The sequence below is a fragment of the Rhodamnia argentea genome, chromosome 2 (assembly GCF_020921035.1).
Source record: "Rhodamnia argentea isolate NSW1041297 chromosome 2, ASM2092103v1, whole genome shotgun sequence".
Lineage (NCBI taxonomy): Eukaryota > Viridiplantae > Streptophyta > Magnoliopsida > Myrtales > Myrtaceae > Rhodamnia > Rhodamnia argentea.
The window spans coordinates 18,264,536-18,286,545 of NC_063151.1; the positions used below are offsets into that span (position 1 = coordinate 18,264,536).

The 22,010-nt window shown below is 38.8% G+C and overlaps 1 protein-coding gene across 3 annotated transcripts; it reads left to right on the forward strand.

The window, feature by feature from the left end:
- The first annotated feature begins 15,227 nt into the window (after positions 1-15,227).
- Positions 15,228-21,885, forward strand: LOC115747879. Of its 3 annotated transcripts, none has more exons than XM_030684210.2 (8): positions 15,228-15,683; positions 16,113-16,233; positions 16,365-16,451; positions 16,534-17,199; positions 17,783-18,146; positions 18,861-18,942; positions 19,364-19,592; positions 21,257-21,885. In XM_030684210.2, exons 1-7 carry the CDS (start codon positions 15,516-15,518, stop codon positions 19,568-19,570), a joined length of 1,695 nt encoding a protein of 564 aa, XP_030540070.2. In that variant the 5' UTR covers positions 15,228-15,515; the 3' UTR covers positions 19,571-19,592; positions 21,257-21,885. The 3 variants fall into 3 exon arrangements, with proteins under 3 accessions (XP_030540070.2, XP_030540068.2, XP_030540067.2); XM_030684208.2 differs by having other exon boundaries at positions 15,229-15,683; positions 21,270-21,885; XM_030684207.2 differs by having other exon boundaries at positions 15,229-15,683; positions 21,311-21,885.
- The last annotated feature ends 125 nt before the right edge of the window (positions 21,886-22,010 follow it).

Below are 22,010 nucleotides of genomic sequence, written 5' to 3' on the forward strand. Positions count from 1 at the left end.
TTAATCCGTTTGGTCTTGTTGGACAGACAAAGACAGCAAAGATATGATTGAGATTTGACGAGAAGTGGTTTTGTTAGTTGGGTGATCGCGACTGAACAACCTAATCCGTGGCTTAGAAATCGCAAGAGACCGATGCTTTGATTAACGAGAACATAACAAACCTGCGAGCGATGTCTCCTCTTTAATCTTTAGTTTCATCATCTCCGGACCATATAAATAAAATAATATTACGTGAAATGTATATGTATCTGGGTGGGATAGAATTTAGGTGAACGAGAATATCATTACAAATACTTGGGAGTCAATCAATCGACCCAACAAGGGATGCACGATTCGGACAGAAGTTTCGGATGTGGTGTAATTGTAATGCCTTAATCACTCAACAAGCTAATCGGAATAGACATTAATCTAGAATGATTTTATTGTTGAACTGACATTGATTACGAGTTTTGGATCTTTAAGAAAAATTCAAGAACCTTACGAGCACAATGTTGACACACTAACCCAAATTGCTAGTCTATGTGATTAATTGGAAGTTTGAACCTATCCGAACTTCTTTTTTGGTTTAAATACAAATGATAGGAAGTTCACACTCCTGAAAACATTGAGGGAACAAATATAACCATTTGGTTAGCTTCTTTTAGCTAACTCTTTAGTATATAATCCAATGACGAGGTTTCAAGAGAGTCGAGTATTCTTTCTGAAATCGACCCAATAAAAGATGCAAGATTCGGATATGGTATAATGCCTTCATCGATCACCAACTCTAATTGGAATAGACATGATTTTGAAATGATTATTCTTGTTGAACATGCATTGATTATGAGGTTTTAATCTTAATAAAATTGGAGAGCCTTACACTACAATGTTGACACACTAACCTAAATTGCCAGTCTATGTGACTAATTGAAAGCCGGATCCCATCCGAAGTCCTCGCTCTCTCTTCTTCTTTTTTTAATATATATCGGCAGCGGGGTGAAAAGGGACAATCGACTTCGATGATGTCTTTATAAAATATCGTAAGTGTTTCACACTCTTGAAAATATAACAGAAACAGTGAAACTACTTAGTTAACTTTTTAATAAATTATTTTGAGAAAACCACTTAGTAAACTTAAACGCTTGTATAGCACTGAGAGCAGGCCAAAATAGATCACAATCTCAGACCTTGTCTTTACCTAAATAAGGTTAGCAAAAACCCTTTTATATTTAAACAATTATGCGTGGTTGAAAATATAATTCGAGTTTGGCACAATAATTTTTTGCTAAATCCATTTCAATATTTTTAAGCACTATTCTTTTGCTGAAGGAAAAAAAATTCTCCCACACCTGCACTTACAGGAGAAATAAATGAAAATAACAAAATGACACAAATGATCCTTGAATTATGACCTAATATGCAGTATAGATCTTAAACTTTTAATTTTATTAATATGGTCTCTGAGGGATTAAGGTGAACATATTTCAAAATTTTATGGATCAAATTAGTCAAATTAAAAATTTAAAGATCATATTATATATTGAGTTAAAATTATAAATTATATTGTATATTGGATCAAGGTACTGGAGCCATTGTGCTATTATCTCCAAATGAAAATAAGAAAGGTCCCGTGCGGGGCAACAAAGTCAATGATATAGTTAAAGCCCTTCTGCTATCACCTGTCACTCAGGTACTCAACGTACCTGCCAGATTGAAAATAGCTCACGCTTTTGGCCGGCATTAATTGTAGCCCCATTTATCACTTGCCGGGTACTATGATTATGTACTTACATTATATATACACACACATTATTTATGTGTATATATACACACATATTTAAAGTTCAGTGATCATACGGTACATAAATAATAATAATGTAAGTCCCGATACTATTCGACCGGCAACCTAAATAATGTAAGCCGGTCAGAATAAAAAAACCACTGAAAATGTCAACAAAGTAAGTATTTTCAAGTGGTTAAAACTTGATGGGATTATCTGGTTTAAAATAGAACAAGTTTAAACAATCAACGCAGAATATATTAAACTTTTGCACGATTGTTCATAAAATATTTTGTAATGTTCCGAGAACCACGATGTGAAATTCACGAGCCTCAAAGATAATTTCCAGGCCTCGTGTACATATCATGGACCCGCACTAGAGTTAGGGTAAATCAAACTTCTCACTTGGTTCGATCCAAGCTTATTTTATGCAACTTTCAAATGGGTCGGGACATATAAAGCGAGGGAAACTAGCTTTTGAATATACACTACGTATAATAAAGAGACTAATGGGGATCGTCCTCCAAATAAATTGAAGTGTGCGTTTGTTTAGCATAAAAATGAATAATTTGAAAAATATTTTTGTTAAAATGATCGGTTGTATCGCTTGACTTAATTAATCGACGAAAAATATTTTCGTAATCGACAATAATTTATGTCCAAAAATTTTAGAGAGACTTTAAAAATATTTTTTCGTTTATTTATTTTTTGAGAGATAAAAATAATTAATTTAAATAACATATTTTTTTTATATTATTCATGCTCCATGAAGCAGACATCAATGACATTATTCGTAGTGATAATAATATATTAGTCTTTACAAACCAAGTACTTAATTGAAGGAAAAAAAAAACAAGTGTCAGGTTGACGAGGAAACAGTCCAGGCAGTGCATCTGACACATGCTTCACCGTAAATTACTCCATCATATCAGCCTTCTCCCATTTCGTTCGTATTAGGATATTTGCTTCCCTTTTCTCCTTGAGTTTTACTGATTTCATATCCCATTAGCACTTCAATTATTGCCGACTTTATACCCCTAGGCCCTAATTTCCTTTTTAAAAAAAACCAATGTTAACTTCAATGATAATTCCACTCCCAATTTTTTCATCCGAAAAAAAATTCAACTTTTACTCCAATCCCAAATTTATACATGCGTCCAGCAATCGCCACGAGTATATTCAGATTTGTCAATATAAGAGCAGAATTGAGCTTGAACCTAAAGTTATCAAGTTCTTTTAGGCTACGTTTAGTCATTAGAATATAAGTTATGATATAATATATTTTATCATATTTTGTGTTTGGTAGTTGTTCGGGATATGACAAAGAGGAATATAGCCCGAATAAAACTATCATAGGGAAGAGGGTGGGATAGACGATGATAGGATTTCTCAAGAGAACAGACATGAGAAGAACCGGATTTTTCTCACAATCACCGCCTCTCTTCCACGTTGGGCCGCCTCGGTCACACCGGGCCGCATCTCCGCCACATCCGCCCGCCTCTCCGACGGTGACGATCGTCAAGTGTGGCCTCTTCTCCGGCAACACTAGGCTAGGGTCTCCAGTTGCAAAGCTGGGTATCTCCACGACCTTATTCTTTAAGGATTTTTTCACGTGATAAGAGATCGGGTCTCTCATTTTTTAACCACTTGACCCTTTACAACATTTCGAAAACGCAACTTATCCTTTAAGAGATGATGTAACAAACTACGGGGTCTCGACATATTATGAATAACTCGAGATTGATCGTCCACTTTCAAAGCATATCTCTCGGACAACTTGCATGAATGCATCTTCAAAGTGTGAAAAGAGGCCTAGTAATTAGATTTTCAGCACCTGCTTACTTACTCGATAATATAATGAGCAATGTCAATGGGTCATTCTCAAAGGATTCGACTCTAAATCAAGACTCTCTCTTCTATAGGGTCTATTCCGTTGATGTTGTGCTTGAATTTAGATGGCAAAAACATATGCTCAACAATAACTCACCCATCGGAACTTATCATTAAATAATTTTTGAAGTATCATAATGTTTCAGCAAAATAGAGTCAATCTCGTTCCTACTTTAAATCCATAGTTCACCAAACAAAAGATAGACAAAATCCTTAAATTTCTTATCCTATCCTATCAAGTCCTATTCTGACTAGAAATACGGATGATCAAACGCAGCCTTAGGGAATTAGCCTATTTTTCTCGTGATGAATTTATATTTTGCGATTCTATCGAATGGTATTACCGAATAATATTAACTCTATCTAATGATAATAAAAAAAGTTCATTTACGTTGAATTCATCACTTTGTTTCATTTGTCAAAAAAATCGTGTTGAATCGGGTCTATTTGAGCTGAAAATTGACAAATCCTAAAGGGGATTAAAAAAAAAAAAAGAAGGGAAGGCAAATGATTTTCTCAATATTAGAACTCATGATGTGATTCGTTTTTGCTACGTTTGTATTTTGCTTGGCAACAAATAGGTAAACAACGGAATTGAAGCAAAGCACGTTCGAAGCCCGACAGATGATTGCAAGGAAAAAAAAGGGAGGGGGAGGAGGGAGTGGGGGGGGGAAGGGGAGGTGTGGTGGGGGCAGCACTTCATAAGATGTGATCTTATTAAAGATTGTATCTAAGGAAAATCTATGCTACCCTTAGGACAATGGCACTTCCAACAATGTGCACTTGTGGGGACTAAAACTCCGTGCACTGGGGTGAGTCCCGCCGGGCGTTTCCTTGGTGCCAACGACATCGGCTACAACTAAATCACTCGAACTCGGTTTCTATTGATCTCGGCGCTTCAAGTTGTGATTTTCAAAACCGAAGACAACAGAAGGCGATTTCACTGGTTCCTTCTTTCACTAAGGCATTAGCCGATTTTGCAGTAAGGCATGCATATGTCAATAGGTAGGCTTATTATCATTCATCTTGGCAAATCCCCTATTTATTCGGTGCAAAGTGGCGATTTTGATCTGGGCATGACTCACGACTACATTCGATTTTTGGTAATATCGAACTGCTCTTTCCGTGTGGATTGGTGTTTGGGCGCTTCTTGGAACATTAAGGTTTATGGGTGTTGTTTGAAAATTTATTGTGTACAGTTAGTAGAGCTGTCAATACGGGTCTTTGACCCACTTTTTAACTCACTTTTATTCATTTGGGTTAAATATGAGTTCAACAAACTTAAAAAATGGGTCAAATATGGGTTTAGGCCTATAAAGCCCATTCGAATATGGGTTTTAACTAGACCCATTTTCGACCCGTAACCTATAGCTTTGTAATATAACTTTTATTCACTTGTAAACCACCGCCCACCGTCCGCATGCCACCGTCGCCCGCCACCGCCACCCGCCCGCCCTACGCAATCGCCACCAACCCAGTACCCGCCGCTGCCGCCGTCCGCCCACCTGGCCAATGCTGTTACCCTTCGAGAACTCTTTGGATTCAAGGTAGAGTAAATGGTGGTTTGCGCGGTGAATCAGATTCAGGTTGGTTTTTCCCTTCAAATTAGGTTCAATTCGAGCCATGTCGGGCCGAGATCTCGAGCAAGGCTGCGGGAAGGGCCTCGCCCCGGCCAATTACCCTAGTGGGAGCTACAACCGGACGGCATACTACGCGAATCGCTGTTGCTACTCCGACGGGCAGTGGACGTCGTGGCTGGTCTCGGTGATCGTCATCGCCAACGTCGCAGTGTTCATCGTGACGATGTTTGTTGGGTTCGAAAGCAGCTACGTCGCCAAGTTCCTCGGGAGGCTCTCGTTCCAACTACTCGGGGAGAATCCTCTCTTCGGTCCTTCTTGGACTACGTGAGTGTTTTTGTCTTGTTTGTGTGATTTTATATTCGTAGTTTTTGTGCAACCTCGTGCGGTTGTGAACCTCACATTCAACTCGAAATTGAGAAAATAATCCTCGCATTGAACTTGTTGCTCGATGATCAGCCTATCGCGATGTATAAATGTATACTCCAGTGTGTATTCCACTTGATTCGTGAAATTCAATAGGTGGGAGGGTGGGCGGCAGTGGGGGGCCGGCGATGGAGGCGGTGGGCGGGCCACGGTAACAACGGTGGGCAGTCGGTCAAACAGTTTTCACATTTTTTTAATTTTATGAAACAAATATATAATTTTTTTTCCTGGTTATACCAAAGTAAAGACATACAACATGAAGACGATGCTCAAGCCGCATGATGGGTGAGTGGCTAAATCGTACGAAGCAAAATGAACCTGTTATATTGTGAATATTATGAGCATCATCGTTATCTCGACTTCTTTTTGCACCTTCGAGGCTGATTATTTAACTTTGCTGCTTTAATATGTACTCTGCAGATTTTTCCTATTTAACGTTGCCAAAAAAATTGCTTCCAAAGTGGTCATGTTCCTCCCAAAAAATGTTGATCTGAACCAATTAGCTGAGCTTGCTCTTTCAGTTCAACCTCCATGGTCTTTGGAGGTAATTCCTATTCTTGTATGCGCTCCTCTTTATGAACGAGAATCCATTACGAATATTTGGACATTGGCTGACTCTCAATCCCGGTTGTAAGGCCTGCTCTTCGTATCTTTTCTTAGTACGAATACATTCTCACCTCACATTCTACAAAAATGCAAACTGAAGTGTAGATTATGAGGTTTAACTATGTTGGGATGCATTTCTAAGTAAAGGGCTTTGTTGAGCCGTACGTATATTCATTATTAATGTATGTATAGGGCTAACAGGTATCTTTAAGGACGACATCATCAGGATTCCCAGTACGTGACAAGTAATTTCCATCTCTTTTTTTAAATCATGCATCCCTTTTCTGAAAATTCTTGGGTTCTTACTCATCAACAGTAAACAATTGACAGCATCAAATGTTCTTTCTGACATGGATAGCTAAGATGGTGCTTATGGACTTCATAAGTGTTTGGACAATAGACACATATTTTCCTAGGATGTCTGTTTACAAGAGGGTCGTTATCTTCACTTATTTCTCTGTCATGTTAATGCTATGGGAGAGGACGACTTTACTCTGTATTTAGGATTTATAGGTGGTTGCATTGCCAATTGGAGGTTTTTTTTTTTGTTTTTGCCAATTTTTCTCAAGAAAATTTGAAGAGTTTCTTGAATTGTCGCATGCTTTGTCTTTACCGGTTTCATGGACTTGAAAGATATCACCAAGCGAATCTAAGGATGTCTTATCACAGTACTGTTGGTTTATAAGAATTACCAAGCCATGCTTCTGGTCAATCGGTGTACTTAACTTTGTCCACTGTTGGAACGATCTGTCATCTACAGTTCTTGGGAAACTTATTGAAATTATGGATCATGGTGTTGTCCCTATAAGTTGCAACATCTATGGAAATGCTATAGTGAAAACTGCAATTTTGTAACACATGGCAACCATCTCTTTAAGCTTATCTGCAGAGTCTAGTCTGTTGCATGGCATACTCGTATTCTAAACTGATATGATCGATAAAATACAATGTCGAGGGCGAAGAACACTGCCCGAACTCAATGTTATCATTGTCGTGACAACTCAAGAAACTTGTGGGGTTCGCATTCAAGTGAGGTTGGGTGCTTTCTTTTTCTTCCCATCCTGTCGAATGACATGTCTAGCCAATGCTCAACAGGATTAGATTGATGAGCCGTGAACTCAGTAGAAGCCATGGGATTCGGGCAAATTATCCGCTTCATAAGTAGGAGCGCCGCGATGCGTTCTTTACATGGTATGCTCATGATGATTTCTGAGTAGGAAGTGTTGCGGATAATTGGGAGCGTTGCGACATGCTCTTTGTAAAGGATGAACATATGTCTGATTTCACTCGATGATTAGCGATACTCCCAACACGGCCGTGAGCTGGTGCTTCGAAAGCACTTAATAATTTCTCAAGATGAAACTTATAAAAAAAAATCATAAATTTTCAGTCCTAACTTTTTTAAGTTTGCCGATTTAGTTATCAATCATTTTACATTTTGCCAATTCAATCTTATTGGTCGAAAATTACTAACGTAGATGTTGGCCGTCCTATGTAGCACTACCAGCGTTGGTGTGGATAATTTTAAATAATATTAAAATATATATTTTTTTATTTTTTTCGCTTTTTTTTCTTTTTTATTTACATCCACTTGGCCTCAACTACCATTAATCTCGGGCGAGGGCGTCCCTCTCCCAAGACCGGTAAGGGCTGCTCTTGCCCGATTCAATGAAGGCTGATGCCGGCGGAGGTTGAGGCTTTGTGATGCCCGGAGTTAAAAAAGTAACAAAAATGAAAAGAAAATATTAATATATAATTTAAAAAGCATCCATAGCACTGGCGCCAGGCGGTGCCACGCGGGACAACCGACGTCTGTATTAGCAATTTCAGCCAATAAGAATGAATTGGTAAAATGAGAAAATGTTTATGATTAAATCGGTAAAAGTTAAAAAAAGTTAGGACTAAATCGATAAAAATTACAAAATGTTTAATATTTTTTTGATAATTTTCTCTCGAAAACGCGCTTGTGGGCTATCCGTTTTGTCTTGTTGGACAAACAAAGACAGCAAAGAAATGATTGAGATTTGATGAGGAGAGGTTTTGTTAGTTGGGTGATCACGACTGAACAACTTAATCCGTGGCTTAGAAATCGCAAGAGATCGATGCTTTGATTAACGAGAGCAGAACAAACCTGCGAGCGACGTCTCCTCTTTAATCTTTAGTTTCATCATCTCCGGACCATATAAATAAAATAATATTATGTGAAATGTATATGTATCTGGGTGGGATGGAATTTTGGTGAACGAGAATATAATTTCAAATACTTGGGAGTCAATCAATCGACCCAACAAGGGATGCACGATCCGGACAGAAGTTTCGGATGTGGTGTAATTGTAATGCCTTCATCACTCAACAAGCTAATCGGAATAGACATGATTCTAGAATGATTTTATTGTTGAACTTACATTGATTACGAGTTTTGGATCTTTAAGCAAAATTCAAGAACCTTACGAGCACAATGTCGACACACTAACCCAAATTGCTAGTCTATGTGATTAATCGGAAGTTTGAAGATATCAGAACTTCTTCTTCTTCTTTTTAAATTCAAATGATAGGGTGGAAAGGGACCGTCAACGTCAGTTTTATGCAATTTCATAGGAAGTTCGCACTCTGAAAACATTGAGGGAACAAACATAACCATTGGGTTAGCTTCTTTCAGCTAACTATTTAGTATATAATCCGGTGACGTCGTTTCAAGAGAGTCGAGTATTCTTTCTGAAATCGACCCAATAAAACATGCAAGATTCGAATATGGTATAATGCCTTCATCAATCACCAACCTTGATCGGAATAGACATGATTACAAAATAATTATTCTTGTTGAACATGCATTGATTATGAGGTTTTAATCTTAATATAATTGGAGAGCCTTACACCACAATGTTGACACACTAACCTAAATTGCCGGTCTATGTGACTAATTGAAAGTGTGATCCTATTCGAACTCCTTGCTCTCTCTCTCTTTTTTAAAAAAAAAATATATCGGTAGCGGGTTGAAAAGAGACGATCTACTTCGACGACTTCTTTGTGAAATATCGTAAGAGTTTCATACTTGTGAAAATATAACGGATTCAAATGAAGCTACTCAGTCAACTTCTTTTTCAGCCCTAGAACTTATGTCTATTTAATAATTTTTTCTTTTAAAAAACTACTTAATAAACTTAAACACTTTTGGACCAAAAAAAAAAAAAAAAACTTAAACACTTGTACAGCTCTAAGAGCAAGCCCAAAGAGATCACCCTCTCACATCTTGTCTTTCGCTAATTAAGATTAGCAAAAACCCTTTTATATTTAAACATGTATGCGTGATCGAAAACATAATTCGACTTTGGCACAATAATTTTTGCTAAATCCATTTCAATATTTTTGAGCACTATTCTTTTGCTGAAGGAAAAAATTCTCCCACGCCCGCATTTATAGGAGGAAAAAAAAAGGAAAATAAGAAAGGTCACGTGCGGGGCGACAAAGTCAATGATATAGTTAAAGCCCTTCTGCTCAGGTACTCAACCAACCTGTCAGATTGAAAATAGCTTTCGCTTCTGGCCGGCATTAATTGTAACCTCATTTATCATTTGCCATGTACTATGATTATATACTTACATTATATAAACACGCACATTATTTATGTGTGTATACACATATATATAAATAATGTAATGTAAGCCCGTCAGAATAAAAAAAAAAACCACTGAAAATGTCAACAAAATAAGTATTTTTTAGTGGTTAAAACTTGATGGGATTATCTGGTTTAAAATAGAACGAGTTTAAACAATCAACGCAGAATATATTAAACTTTTGCACGATTGTTCGTAAAAGATTTTGTAATGTTCCGAGAACCACGATGTGAAATTCACGAGCCTCAAAGATAATTTCCAGGCCTCGTGTACACATGATGGACCCGCACTAGAGTTACGGTAAATCAAACTTCACACTTGGTTCAATCCAAGCTTATTTGTGCGACTTTCGAACGGCTCGAGACATAAAAAGCGAGGGAAACTAGCTTTTGAATATACACTACGTATAATAAAGAGACTAATGGGGATCGTCCTCTAAATAAATTAATGGGTGCGTTTGTTTAGCATAAAAATGAATAATTTGAAAAATATTTTTGTTAAAATGATCGGTTGTATCGCTTGACTTAATTAATCGACGAAAAATATTTTCATAATTGACAATAATTTATGTCCAAAAATTTTAGAGAGACCTTAAAAATATTTTTCGTTTATTTATTTTTTGAGAGATAAAAATGATTAATTTAAATAACATATTTTTTTTATATTATTCATGCTCCGCGAAGCAGGCATCAATGACATTATTCGTAGTGATAATAATATATTAGTCTTTACAAACCAAGTCCTTAATTGGAGGAAAAGAAAAACAAGTGTCCGGTTGACCAGGAAACCGTCCCGGCAGTGCATCTGACACATGCTTCACCGTAAATTACTCCATCATATCAGCCTTCTCCCATTTTGTTCGTATTAGGATATTTGCTTCCCTTTCCTCCTTGACTTTTACTGATTCACATCCATCCCATTAGCACTTCCATTATTGCCGAATTTATACCCCTAGGCTAGGCCCTAATTTCCTTTTAAAAAACCCCAATTTTAACTTCAATGATAATTCTATCCCCAATTTTTTTATCTCACGAAAATTAAACTTTTACTCCAATCCCAAATGCATTCACGCGTCCAACAATCGCCACGAGTTTATTCAGATTTGTCAATATTAAAGCAGAATTGAGCTTCAACCTAAAGTTATCGATTTCCTTTAAGCTACGTTTAGTTGTTAGGATATAATATATTTTATCATTTCTTGTGCTTGGTAGCTGTTCGGAATAGGACAAAGGGGAATATAGCCTGGATAAAACTATCCTAAGGAGAGGGTGAGATAGACTAGGAAAGGATTTCTCAAGAGAATAGATATAAGGGGATAACCGGATTTTTCTCACAATCACCGCCTCTGTTCCACGTTGGGCCTCCTCGGTCACGCCGGGCCGCATCTCTACCACATTGGCCGGCCTCTCCGGTTGTGACGACCGTCAAGTGTGGCCGCATCTCCCGACAAAGCTAGGTTAGGGTCTTCAATCGCAAAGCTGGGTATCTCCACAACCTTATTCTTTAAAGGATTTTTTGGCGTGATATGAGATCGGATCTCTCATTCTTTAACCACTTGACCCTTCTAACATTTCGAAAACACAACTTATCCTTTTGGAGCTGATGTAACAAACTGTGGGGTCTCGACATATTATGGAGAACTCGAAATTGATTGTTGACTTTCAAGGCATCTCTCTTGGATGACCTCTATGGATGCATCTTCAAAGTGTGAAAAGAGGCCTAATAATTAGATTGTTCAACCCTTGTTTACTCACTCGATAATATAATGAGCAAGGTCAGTGGGTCATTTTTAAAGGATTCGACTCCAAATTAAGACCCTCGCTTCTACGGGGTCTATTCCGTTGATGTTGTGCCCGAATTTAGGATGGCAAAAACATATGCTCAATAATAACTCACTCATTGGAACTCATCATTGAATAATTTCTGAACCATTATAATGTTTCAACAAAATAGAGTCGATCTCGTCCGTATTTTAAATCCGTAGTTCACCAATCAATAGCTAGGATATGACAAAATTCTTAGATTTCTTATCTTATCCTATCAAGCCCTATTTCGACTAAAAATCCGTACAATCAAACGCAGCCTTAGAGAATTAGCCTATTTTTCTCGTGATGAATTTGTATTTTGCGATTCTATTGAATGGTATTACCGAATAATATTAATTTTATCTAATGATAATAAAAAAAATTCATTTTCGTTGAATTCATCACTTTGTTTCATTTGTCAAAAAATCGTGTTGAATCGGGTCTATTTGAGCTGAAAATTGACAAATCCTAAAGGGGATAAAAAAAAAAAAAAAGGGAAGGCAAATGATTTTCTCAATAAACAATTTGACAGAAAACCAGCCATGCTATGCCTTTGTAGAATTATTCTATGCATGTTAGTCTATTTCTTATTATAGAACAAAATCCATTTGAACTCTTGGTGTGATTCGTTTTTTCTGCGTTTGTATTTTGCTTGGCAACAAATAGGCAAACAACGGAATTGAAGCAAAGCACGTTCGAAGCCCGACAGATGATTGCAAGCAAAAAAAGTGGGGGGGACTTAATAAGATGTGACCTTACTAAAGATTGTGTCTAAGAAAAATCTATGCTACCCTTAGGACAACGGCACTTCCAACAATGTGCACTTGTGGGGACTAAAACTTTGTGCACCGGGGTGAGTCATGCCGGGCGTTTCCTTGGTGCCAACGACATCGGCTACAGCTAAATCACTCGAACTTGGGGTTCTATCGATCTTGGCGCTTCAAGTTGTGATTTTCAAAACCAAAGACGACATAAGGCGATTCGCCGGTTCCTTCTTTCATCAAGGCATTAGCCGATTTTGCCGTAAGGCGTGCATATGTCAATTGGTAGGCTTACTACCATTCATCTTGGCAAATCCCCTATTTACTCGGTACAAAGTGGCGATTTTGATCTGGGCATGACTCACGACTACATCCGATTTTTGGTAATATCGAACCGCTCTTTGCGAGCCGGATCGGTGTTTGGGCGCTTCTTGGAACATTAAGGTTTCTGGGGTGTTGTTTGCAAATTTATCGTGTGTGGTTAGGTGTGCAAGTGTACAAACATAAATCCTAAAAAACAGCCAATAATCGCTGCTGGAGAAGCAACTAAATCTTGCCCTTTTAGAAATAACCATCGCAGTTAAAAAAATTCTTTTTGTCATGGGATTGGTTGTTATTATTATTATTATTATTATTATCATTATTATTATTATTATTTGGACAAAACCTAATGGAAAATTAGTATGCTGTCACGAGCAAAAAGGACTGATTAAAAGAGATGCAATGCGCAAGATTGGCAAGAAAGGGCCCCTCTTTAATTGATTGGCTCAAAGCAGCTGCCCCGTATCCAACGCCTGTTTTCATGGAGACAGATGGATCCGGTGACCAACGCAGGCCCCGCCGTCCGCTGTTTCCTTGTGGGGCCCCGGTTCGGACATTATTCAAAATCCGACCGAAGAGGGACCAAACCCAAAAAAAAAAAAAAAAAAAGAAAGAGAGGCGCGGCTGCTTTAACTAGTTCTTTAACACTAGTCTTTATAGAAACCGTTCTTTAAGATAAGCTCTTTCAGTGGTTAGAAAGAACAGAAACATCGGTGAACTTAAATTCCCCCGGCCATGATTGTTGTTTTGAATCGACTTGGTGAGATGTCGGATGAGGACTCAGCATTATTACTGCCGCTAATTCCGTTGAGGGCAAGAAATTCAAAATCATGACTTTACTCTTTTTTTTTTTTTTCGTTTTCAAAACGACGCTTGTATTCCTTTTACCGCCCACCGTTAATGATTAAGTCTGAGTGCTGAGCTGGGTGTAAGATTTTTTCCTTGTTTTGGTCTAAATTGGGCATCAAATTACACGTATAATGTCGCGTTCGGATTACAAACTTATTAAAAAAAGGGCGTTGGAGAGAGAAATGGATGGAGAAAAGGGGGCCATGGCAACCACGGGGCAACGCCGCTACTTGAGGGCATGAGACCACCTCACGGTGGTCACCTGAGGAGGGCCGATCACCGCCTTGAGATCTCTGTTCTTGGATCTATGATAGTGGATAGAGAGGAGATGCGAGACCAAGAGACACAAAGCGACGACGACGACGATTGATGAAACGACAATGATCGGTCCGTCGTGCGGCGACCGCACGAACTTGTGGGTGATGGCAAGCTTGAGGAAATGGCGTGCGCAAGGCTTCTTCTTCGAGATAGGATACTCGGTTGGGTGGGAATAGAGGGGACATCAACCACCGATTGATGGGCAATCAAACCTATTTCTCGATTTAATAAGTCAATAGAATCGAATAAGGTCCCAAATAAGGAGGGATGTTTAAAAGTGAAACCAATTACGCCTATTCATAATCCTAGTGACGTTAGGGATCCACATGCAAACATAACATCTATTTTGATACGTTGGAATGACCTCTTCTCACAAAGGGAATGGATTTATCCAAATTAGTCCCATTTGGAATAAGCTTATCGTTAATTCGGAATATATTTACGCTAGAATGATCATAGCCCATCTCCCACCTCGGCGGAACATTATTGATTCTTTGATTCCAATTATTCAATGGGATAGTGGGATCTTGAACTTAATAATAAATTCTAGAAGTTAAAAAATTGGATATCCTAAACAAATATTCTTCGCATAACAGATGTCATCGCACGTATAATCACGCTCAATTCGATGGGTTTGGAGATTATACTTATGTTTTGTACATAGCATGTCGATTAATGTTATGATTCTTTAACATGGTAGAGAAAATCAACCCACATAATGTTGGTTCAATAAAATCTCTTGGGCGTGGACATGCCCCTCCTTTGCGTCATTATGGCGCGAGACATTTCGAAGAAAACCCACATGGAAGAAGGAAATTTTTTTTTTTTTTGGGGTCGGAATGGAAAAAGGAAATTTCAAATGGAAAAATAAATTACACGGCGGAAAAAAAAAGAAAAAAAGAACAAAAAACGAAAGGAACAATGAACGGTCCGTACGAATAAGAAGCCGAGGGTCGGTGACGCGAAAGGTCGCTGTTACCCCCACGTGCCAACGCTGACATCCAAAATCTAACGAAATTACGCGGGGGGCCCTACCGTCATTGTCCCTCGTACCCGCCCCCGGGGTCAAATCTCATAGTCAAATCCAACGAAATGAAAGTTAGACCATCCAATGAAGCAAAACCCCCCACTAATTATTTTGAGTTATTTCCCTAGAGGTCCCCACAAAACACCCCTAATTAGATTTTAGCCCCCAAGAGCCACTTACTTTAGTTAGTTAAAACTTCAGTAAACACTAGAATAATAAAATCGTTAACTTATATAATAATCGAATAAGACGGAAATTAAGATGCAAATGAAATGCACAGAAATAATGAGCTCTGCCGTGTCTCTTCTGCTCCTTTTCAGCTCCTTCAAAATCTCACATGCACGCTCCTCCCGACGAGCACTGCATCCGAAAGAGGCACGTGAATATCTGCTGCTCTCTCACCGTCAGAATCCGCCATTGGAGCGGATGCGGAGGAGCTAGCGAAGGCGGAAGATCTCCCCGTCTCCGTTCGCCTCTGTTGCGCGTGAAAAATCCGTCGATGGCGGTGCGTTTTCTCGCGAGTGTTGCGCTGCGAGGTGAGGTGCGGTGCTGAGCAGGGGGCATGGTGGAGTTGGGAGGGTTCGGAGCTCGGGACGCGAGCCCCGACTCTGTGATCTTCACCCTCGAATCGAACTTCAGCCTCTTCTCCTCCGCCTCCGCCAGCGTCGACCGCTGCTCGTTCGCCTCCGACGCTCACGATCGCGACTCCCTCGCCTCCGAGATCTCTCTGGTAATTTGATCGGTTCACTTACGGTTTTGTTCAAGTTCTAGCTTGTCTGCAAACGCATCGAGCATTGACCGTTTCTGCATTTGCGAGCAATGCCGATTGAATTTCTTCAATCGATTTCCGTTTACATTTTGTCCGGGATCGTTGTCGCTCGAGCGCGTGCTCTATCTTGCTAGGAATATGTTTGAAGTTCTTTTTGCATCAATGTTTCTCGGCGAAGAAATGAAACGGAAAAAAAAAAAAAAATAAACAGAAGAAGTTCGAGCTTTAATCCAGAGATGGAGAGAGAACTGGAAATGCGTCACGAAGATGTGTCTGATTGTCAGTGACGGTACACGAAACCGAAAACGACGTCTTTCAGTGCAGTTCGGCATGTGAATCTGGTTGTTTGAGTGTCTGATGCAAGGTGAAAATCTGGTCGTTCTCTCGCAGCATTTGGCAGGGCACGGGCGTGATAGTTCGAGTGGTCCAGATCCAGATCCAAATTCAAATCCAAACAAACCTGCAGTACATAAGCACAGTCGTCTCTCTCGAAAAGCAGATAAAGCTAAAGGTATCTTTGCCTATCATTAGCTCGTGCTAAAGTTAAGAGAGAGAGTGAGAGAGGAGACAAAGAGTTTCAAATCGGGTGACGCTCTCACAGTCGCCAATCTCACTAACTGTTTCCTTCAATTATATATGCAGTTCGAATAGAGGACGAGGATGGTGACGTTGAGGACAATAATCATACCATAGACTCTGCTAGAAGCTCCTTTTCTCTTGCTCTCAAAGGTGCAGTGAGGATTTTCTTTTTCTTAATAGCTTAAGATAGTCAAGAATTTTAGTATGATTTTGGCTCGGTGATGATGTGTAGAATGTCAAGAGAGGAGATCTAGATCGGAAGCTCTGTCGAGGAAATCAGATAGGAGAAGACCTGCTTCGCTCGATTTTAACAATGCCACTGCTTCTTCCCCTCGATTGGAAGCTGTGAAGAAGAGCTCCATGGCGTGTCGGAAGTCCGGTACATTTCCAAGCCCGGTAACCCCAAATTACCGTCATGCCAACGTTGGACTGCAGAAAGGTTGGAGCTCGGAGAGAGTTCCCCTGCAGTCCAGTGCTGGCATGCGGAATGCAAATGCTGGGTTTTTGCCTTTCAATAATGGTAGGACATTGCCATCGAAGTGGGAAGATGCAGAGAGGTGGATTTTTAGTCCTGTGTCCGGAGATGGTGGTTCTAGGCCATCAGTACCGCCACCCCAGAGGAGACCCAAATCGAAGAGTGGACCACTTGGACCTCCAGGAATTGCATACTACTCACTGTTTTCCCCTGCAATGCCTATGTTTGATGGGGGAAACATCAAGAACTACATGGCAGGATCTCCATTTTCACCAGGAGTTATCGGAGCTGATGATGGCTTTCGAAATTCTGCTGTCAATGTTGGAGAATTTCCAGTCCGTGGAGAGCCCTGCATGGGGCGATCAGTTAGTGTCCATGGCTGTTCTGAGCTGCTGAGTCAGTCATCCAGCGTTGGTCCCCAAGGTCAGTTAGATTGTATCTCTGGATTGAATTTTTAGTTGCTATATTGAGAGTCTATTCTGCCATTTTTCAAGGAGAGATCGCTGAGGAAGAAACTTGTTGGCATATGCCAACAATTAACTTCCTGATTATGTATGGCGACACAAGAGATAGGAAATATAAGGATTGCTGCTTCTGGAAGTTAGTGTTGCAAATGTCATACTTCACTTTTAATCTTCCGATACGAATAAGTTCTTGCAAAGTCTGTGCATATTTGGTAACTGGAGTAGCTGCTCCTAGTAGCTGATTATTGCCTTCTCATACAGGGAGCTATGTATGTTCTATCACTATGGATTATGTATGATTTGAAATGTGTGTGACTTATTAATTTACTGATTTATTTATTTTTGTTTTTGGGCGGGGGTTGTTTACACACGTTGATTGGAATTTGTCCATGGATTGTTAAAGCATGTAATATGCAGTTTTCTTCAAGCTTTTTCTTGAGCTTGAATGCAAAGTCAATCTAAATCTAGAGATCTTAAATGTACTTAGTTCTGGCAACTCGTGTGTTTAATTCTGTTATTTTTATCTCTTGGATGACATGTAGATGAAAAAATCGATCGTCTAAAGGATGCTGCCACAGATATATCTCGCGCTGTTTCAAGAAGGGATATGGCAACCCAAATGAGCCCACAGGGAAGTACTTGCTCATCTCCCAAAAGAACACTCTCTTTTGCCACATCCCCTCCGTCAGCCTTATCTATCGTGGAACTGCCTGTTGGTAATTCCTCTAAGATGGAATTAAAGGATGTGCAGGTGGATGAACGGGTCATGATCACTCGGTGGTCCAAGAAAAATAGATACCGAATTTCAGGGAAGGGCTCAGGAAACAGTGATGATTGGAGAAAGAAAGATATGGAAGCACAATCTTCAGTATGGGATATCTCGGACACAGTCAAGAGCATTTCAAAGTACGTACATGTAATTTCCTAAGGTGTTCTGCATCTTATTTAGGAATTCAAAGTTGATTTTAGTTTTCAGTTGCTCCGTGACAGAGTAACCGATTGATTCCTCAAATGGGGCTTTGGAGATCCATGAGGATGAATTGGCTGGCCATTTTGTAGATCTATACTGCCTGCACTATAAAACGTACAATTACAGTCTTAAAGGTTGCACATGCCAGCAAATATACTCACTTTAGAGTTAGTTAAGTGGACACTGCTCTAGTCAAACGACGGCAGATACAGTCTTCCTTTCAAGTTCTGTCATAGTAGTGTCAGTTTCATTTCTGATGGTGTACTTAATGTGATTGGACTGATTTATTATCAAAAGGTAACCTAAAAAGGTCATTGCTGCGACTCCTGTGGAGTTCACTGCCCTCTGCTTGAGCCTCATTATCTCTTTTAAGAGAGATCAGTCACACATTGTCTTTAATTGTCCATGGAGAAAAAGCTACTCTTAAGTTATTAAGTAGATGACCAACAGATCATTGGATTTCCTCCCAATTCTGTCTGCTTCGCTGGCTGACCGATTTGGTTTTTGATCCCTTAAAGCTCTAAACCACGTGGCAAATATGACAATCTTTGAGTCATAAGATCTGGTGAATACTAAATGTTACCATATTCTGAAGTATGCACTACAAACTTAAGCAGGACTTTATGTTTGATTTTCTGTCTCATATGCAGCGTTAAAAGAGAGGAAGCAAAAATTACTGCATGGGAGAATCTGCAGAAGGCTAAAGCTGAGGCAGCAATTCGGAAACTAGAGGTACCGTTTAGTTGCTTACTTCCCTATGGTACATGTCTTTACATGCCATTTTCATTCTCTCAGTACTAAGCTATAACTCTTCTCTCACTGTTCTCCTGCAACCTGCTCTATGTTGGTTTTATTTTGCTGACAGAGGCTTGGAGCTAGATGGCATTCAAGAAAACCTTGTATGATATTTTGGCAGTTATGATTTAGATGACTGTTAACTAGAAATGGTCATGAGCAAGTAAATTAGTAAATGCAACAATTAAATTAGAACTCTCACTTATTGATTGATGGGGAGAAAGAATTTGGCAGAGTAACTCTTCTTCCACTGCAGTGCTACCTCAATTTACCCTGTTTGTTACTAGTTATCTCAGTCTCTTAAGGCAGCACTTTAGGTCCTCAAGGTCCTCCTTAATATCTTTTTGGAAAGCTGCAGATGAAGCTGGAAAAAAAGAGATCGTTGTCGATGGATAAGATTATGAAAAAGCTTCAGTCTGCTCAGAAGAGAGCCCAAGAAATGAGGAGCTCAGTGTTGGCCAGCCAGATTCACCAAGTCTCTAGGACTTCCCGCAAGGTTCCAGTATTCTGTAGGATTCGTCAAGGAGGCTCATTGAGTGGTTGCTTTACCTGCTATGCATTCTAGTGCCGGTATGTCTGATATCCAGGTAGCTAGATGTTTACACGTGCATTGCGCGGCTTGTCATACATAATATACTTAAAATGGCGCATGAAATGTTTTAGCATAATTACCACATTGTTTTAATCTCATTAGTTGTAAAAGGCACACATTGAAGTAAATCATGAAAGTAAGCAATTAAATTAGCTTCAAAGTAAGAATTCATAAGTATAATATAACCTACTATGGAAAAACTTTAAATTATGTTAAAATAAAAAAAATGTTTCTTACATTTAAATGAGTTGTAGTGAAATAATGAAAGACAGAGGGGCAATAATTTTGTGCATATTGTTTTTCTACTTTTGTGGAGAAAGTATCAAAACCTTTTCTTACACTGAGGAGAGTTCAATTCTAGCAATCTACAATTCTAGGTGGCACAATTAGGGGTAACAGTTAGAAAATATGTTATTAGTTGTTACATTTACAGCGTTAACCATTAAGGTAACTAAACTTGAAATAAGCTTCTGAAATCTATACTAGTTTTTACACTGTTTGGTTTCACTAATAGATCAATTATTACTTTGGTTTGTTGCAGTAATAAGAAATGAGTACAGATGAAATGTCTAAAATTTCTACCAAAAAAAAAAAAAAAAGTTCTAAAATTTCTTGATTCTCCAATAAAATAATTACAGTTCACCAACTGAGTAGTATAGAGTCAAATAATGGGGAATTAATTCTGTTACCATGAATGACATACAATAGATTCTACAATATCAGTGAACAGTTTACACGACTTCCAGCAGCTAAAGGAGCTACAAAAGCTACAAAATTCTACCGTTTCGGGTCGTTTTATTTTTTTTCAAACGGTAGAATTTTCAACCATTTTTGCTCGTGCTAGGAGTTAATTGAAAATATCGTTTCTTTAAATCTAAAGTTTTACCAAATTGAATATAATGTTTTTTCAATCACTTCATAGTTCTGCTATTTTCGATACAATTATATCATGTAAGTAATTTATCTACTAATGAACAAGTTAGTATAATTATCTGTTATGATTATCTAAATACAGCCATCTTAGAATAACTATTGTCATGTTGATAATTAACGTTAAATTATAAATTGTGTTGTTAAATTTTGAATACAATTTGTATAATGGAATCACTGGTAGGGTGATGGTGAGAAAAGAGAGAATGGGCATTTTCGGAACACTCGCATGTAAGCCTCTTAATATATAACAGTTATAGCAAATAGGGACTTCAACATGATAGTTAGTGCTGCAAACAAACGATAGCATAGGTAATAAACATGTAATGTGGTAGCCATTGTTGCGAACATTCTGGTTGTTCTCAAAGATAATACCAGTGTGTCTCCTCTTTTCTTTTTCTTTGTATGTCTAAATATGGCATGACCTGCCTACATACATGGAACGACTGAGTATTATTTAGCAAAGATGTATTCTGGTTAACATTGTTCTCTGATTTCTACAACGGGACGTTAATGGCCAAATCTCGTGGAGAATCTGATTGTCTGATAGCTGAAATTATGCAGAAGTTTGTCTCCCAGAAAACTACAAAATGTGTTGGTAGTTTTTCTTGTCAGGCTCCCTATTTGAATAGGATTTCCTTTGCATTTCGCTTGAAATTTGGACAAAATGGAAAATAAAAAGGTACTGCCTAAACAGCATGTAGAATGAATTATGAATCATTCACATAGATCTGTCTTTCAGATAACCTCCGAATTCTCTGAAGCTAACAGAAGCCCTATCAGGTCCTTCAAGCTGGTACAAATTGGATGCCGAATGGAGGAAAGAAGATGAGCGAATGAATGTACGTGGTCTCAATCACTGCTGTTTGACACTAACATTGTGTCGATTGGCATATATCAACGTATGAAACACAACCAGTTCACCAAGGTTTTGATCAAATTCATTCCCATGGGTACTCGTTCCTCGGGACCCAATGTATTCGAAGAAAAGATATAACAAATTAGCAAATATGTGCAAGTGTATCGACTTCGGTGTCACGAATATATGTGGTATATTCTCTCTTTAGACAGTACAAATTGGACATGCTTGCTTGCCACGATTTACCTATAATTTTGAAAGGGAATACGCGGCCCTTAGTCGATGAAGCTCGAATTGGTACTCGATTCTCCTGTTGAGGTTGTTGGCTGTCTGAGAACGGCAATTGCTTTCTGTCCCCTGTCAAGTACTACGGATCAGCAAAACTGTAGGCGGTTTTGCTTCATTCTTATCTTTACTATCAGTGGACTGAATAGTGAGGCACGACTAGGAGATTTTGCTTCCTTCTTAAGAAGTAAAGAACAAAAGAGTTTGTCTTGTATAGACATTTGCAGAAGGATACGATGCCCTCCTACTCATGAGAAGTCAAGATATCTGAATATACGACCTTTTAGACCATCCTTAATCTCACCACGCATATTCTCCGTCTTCTCATAGAGTTCACTC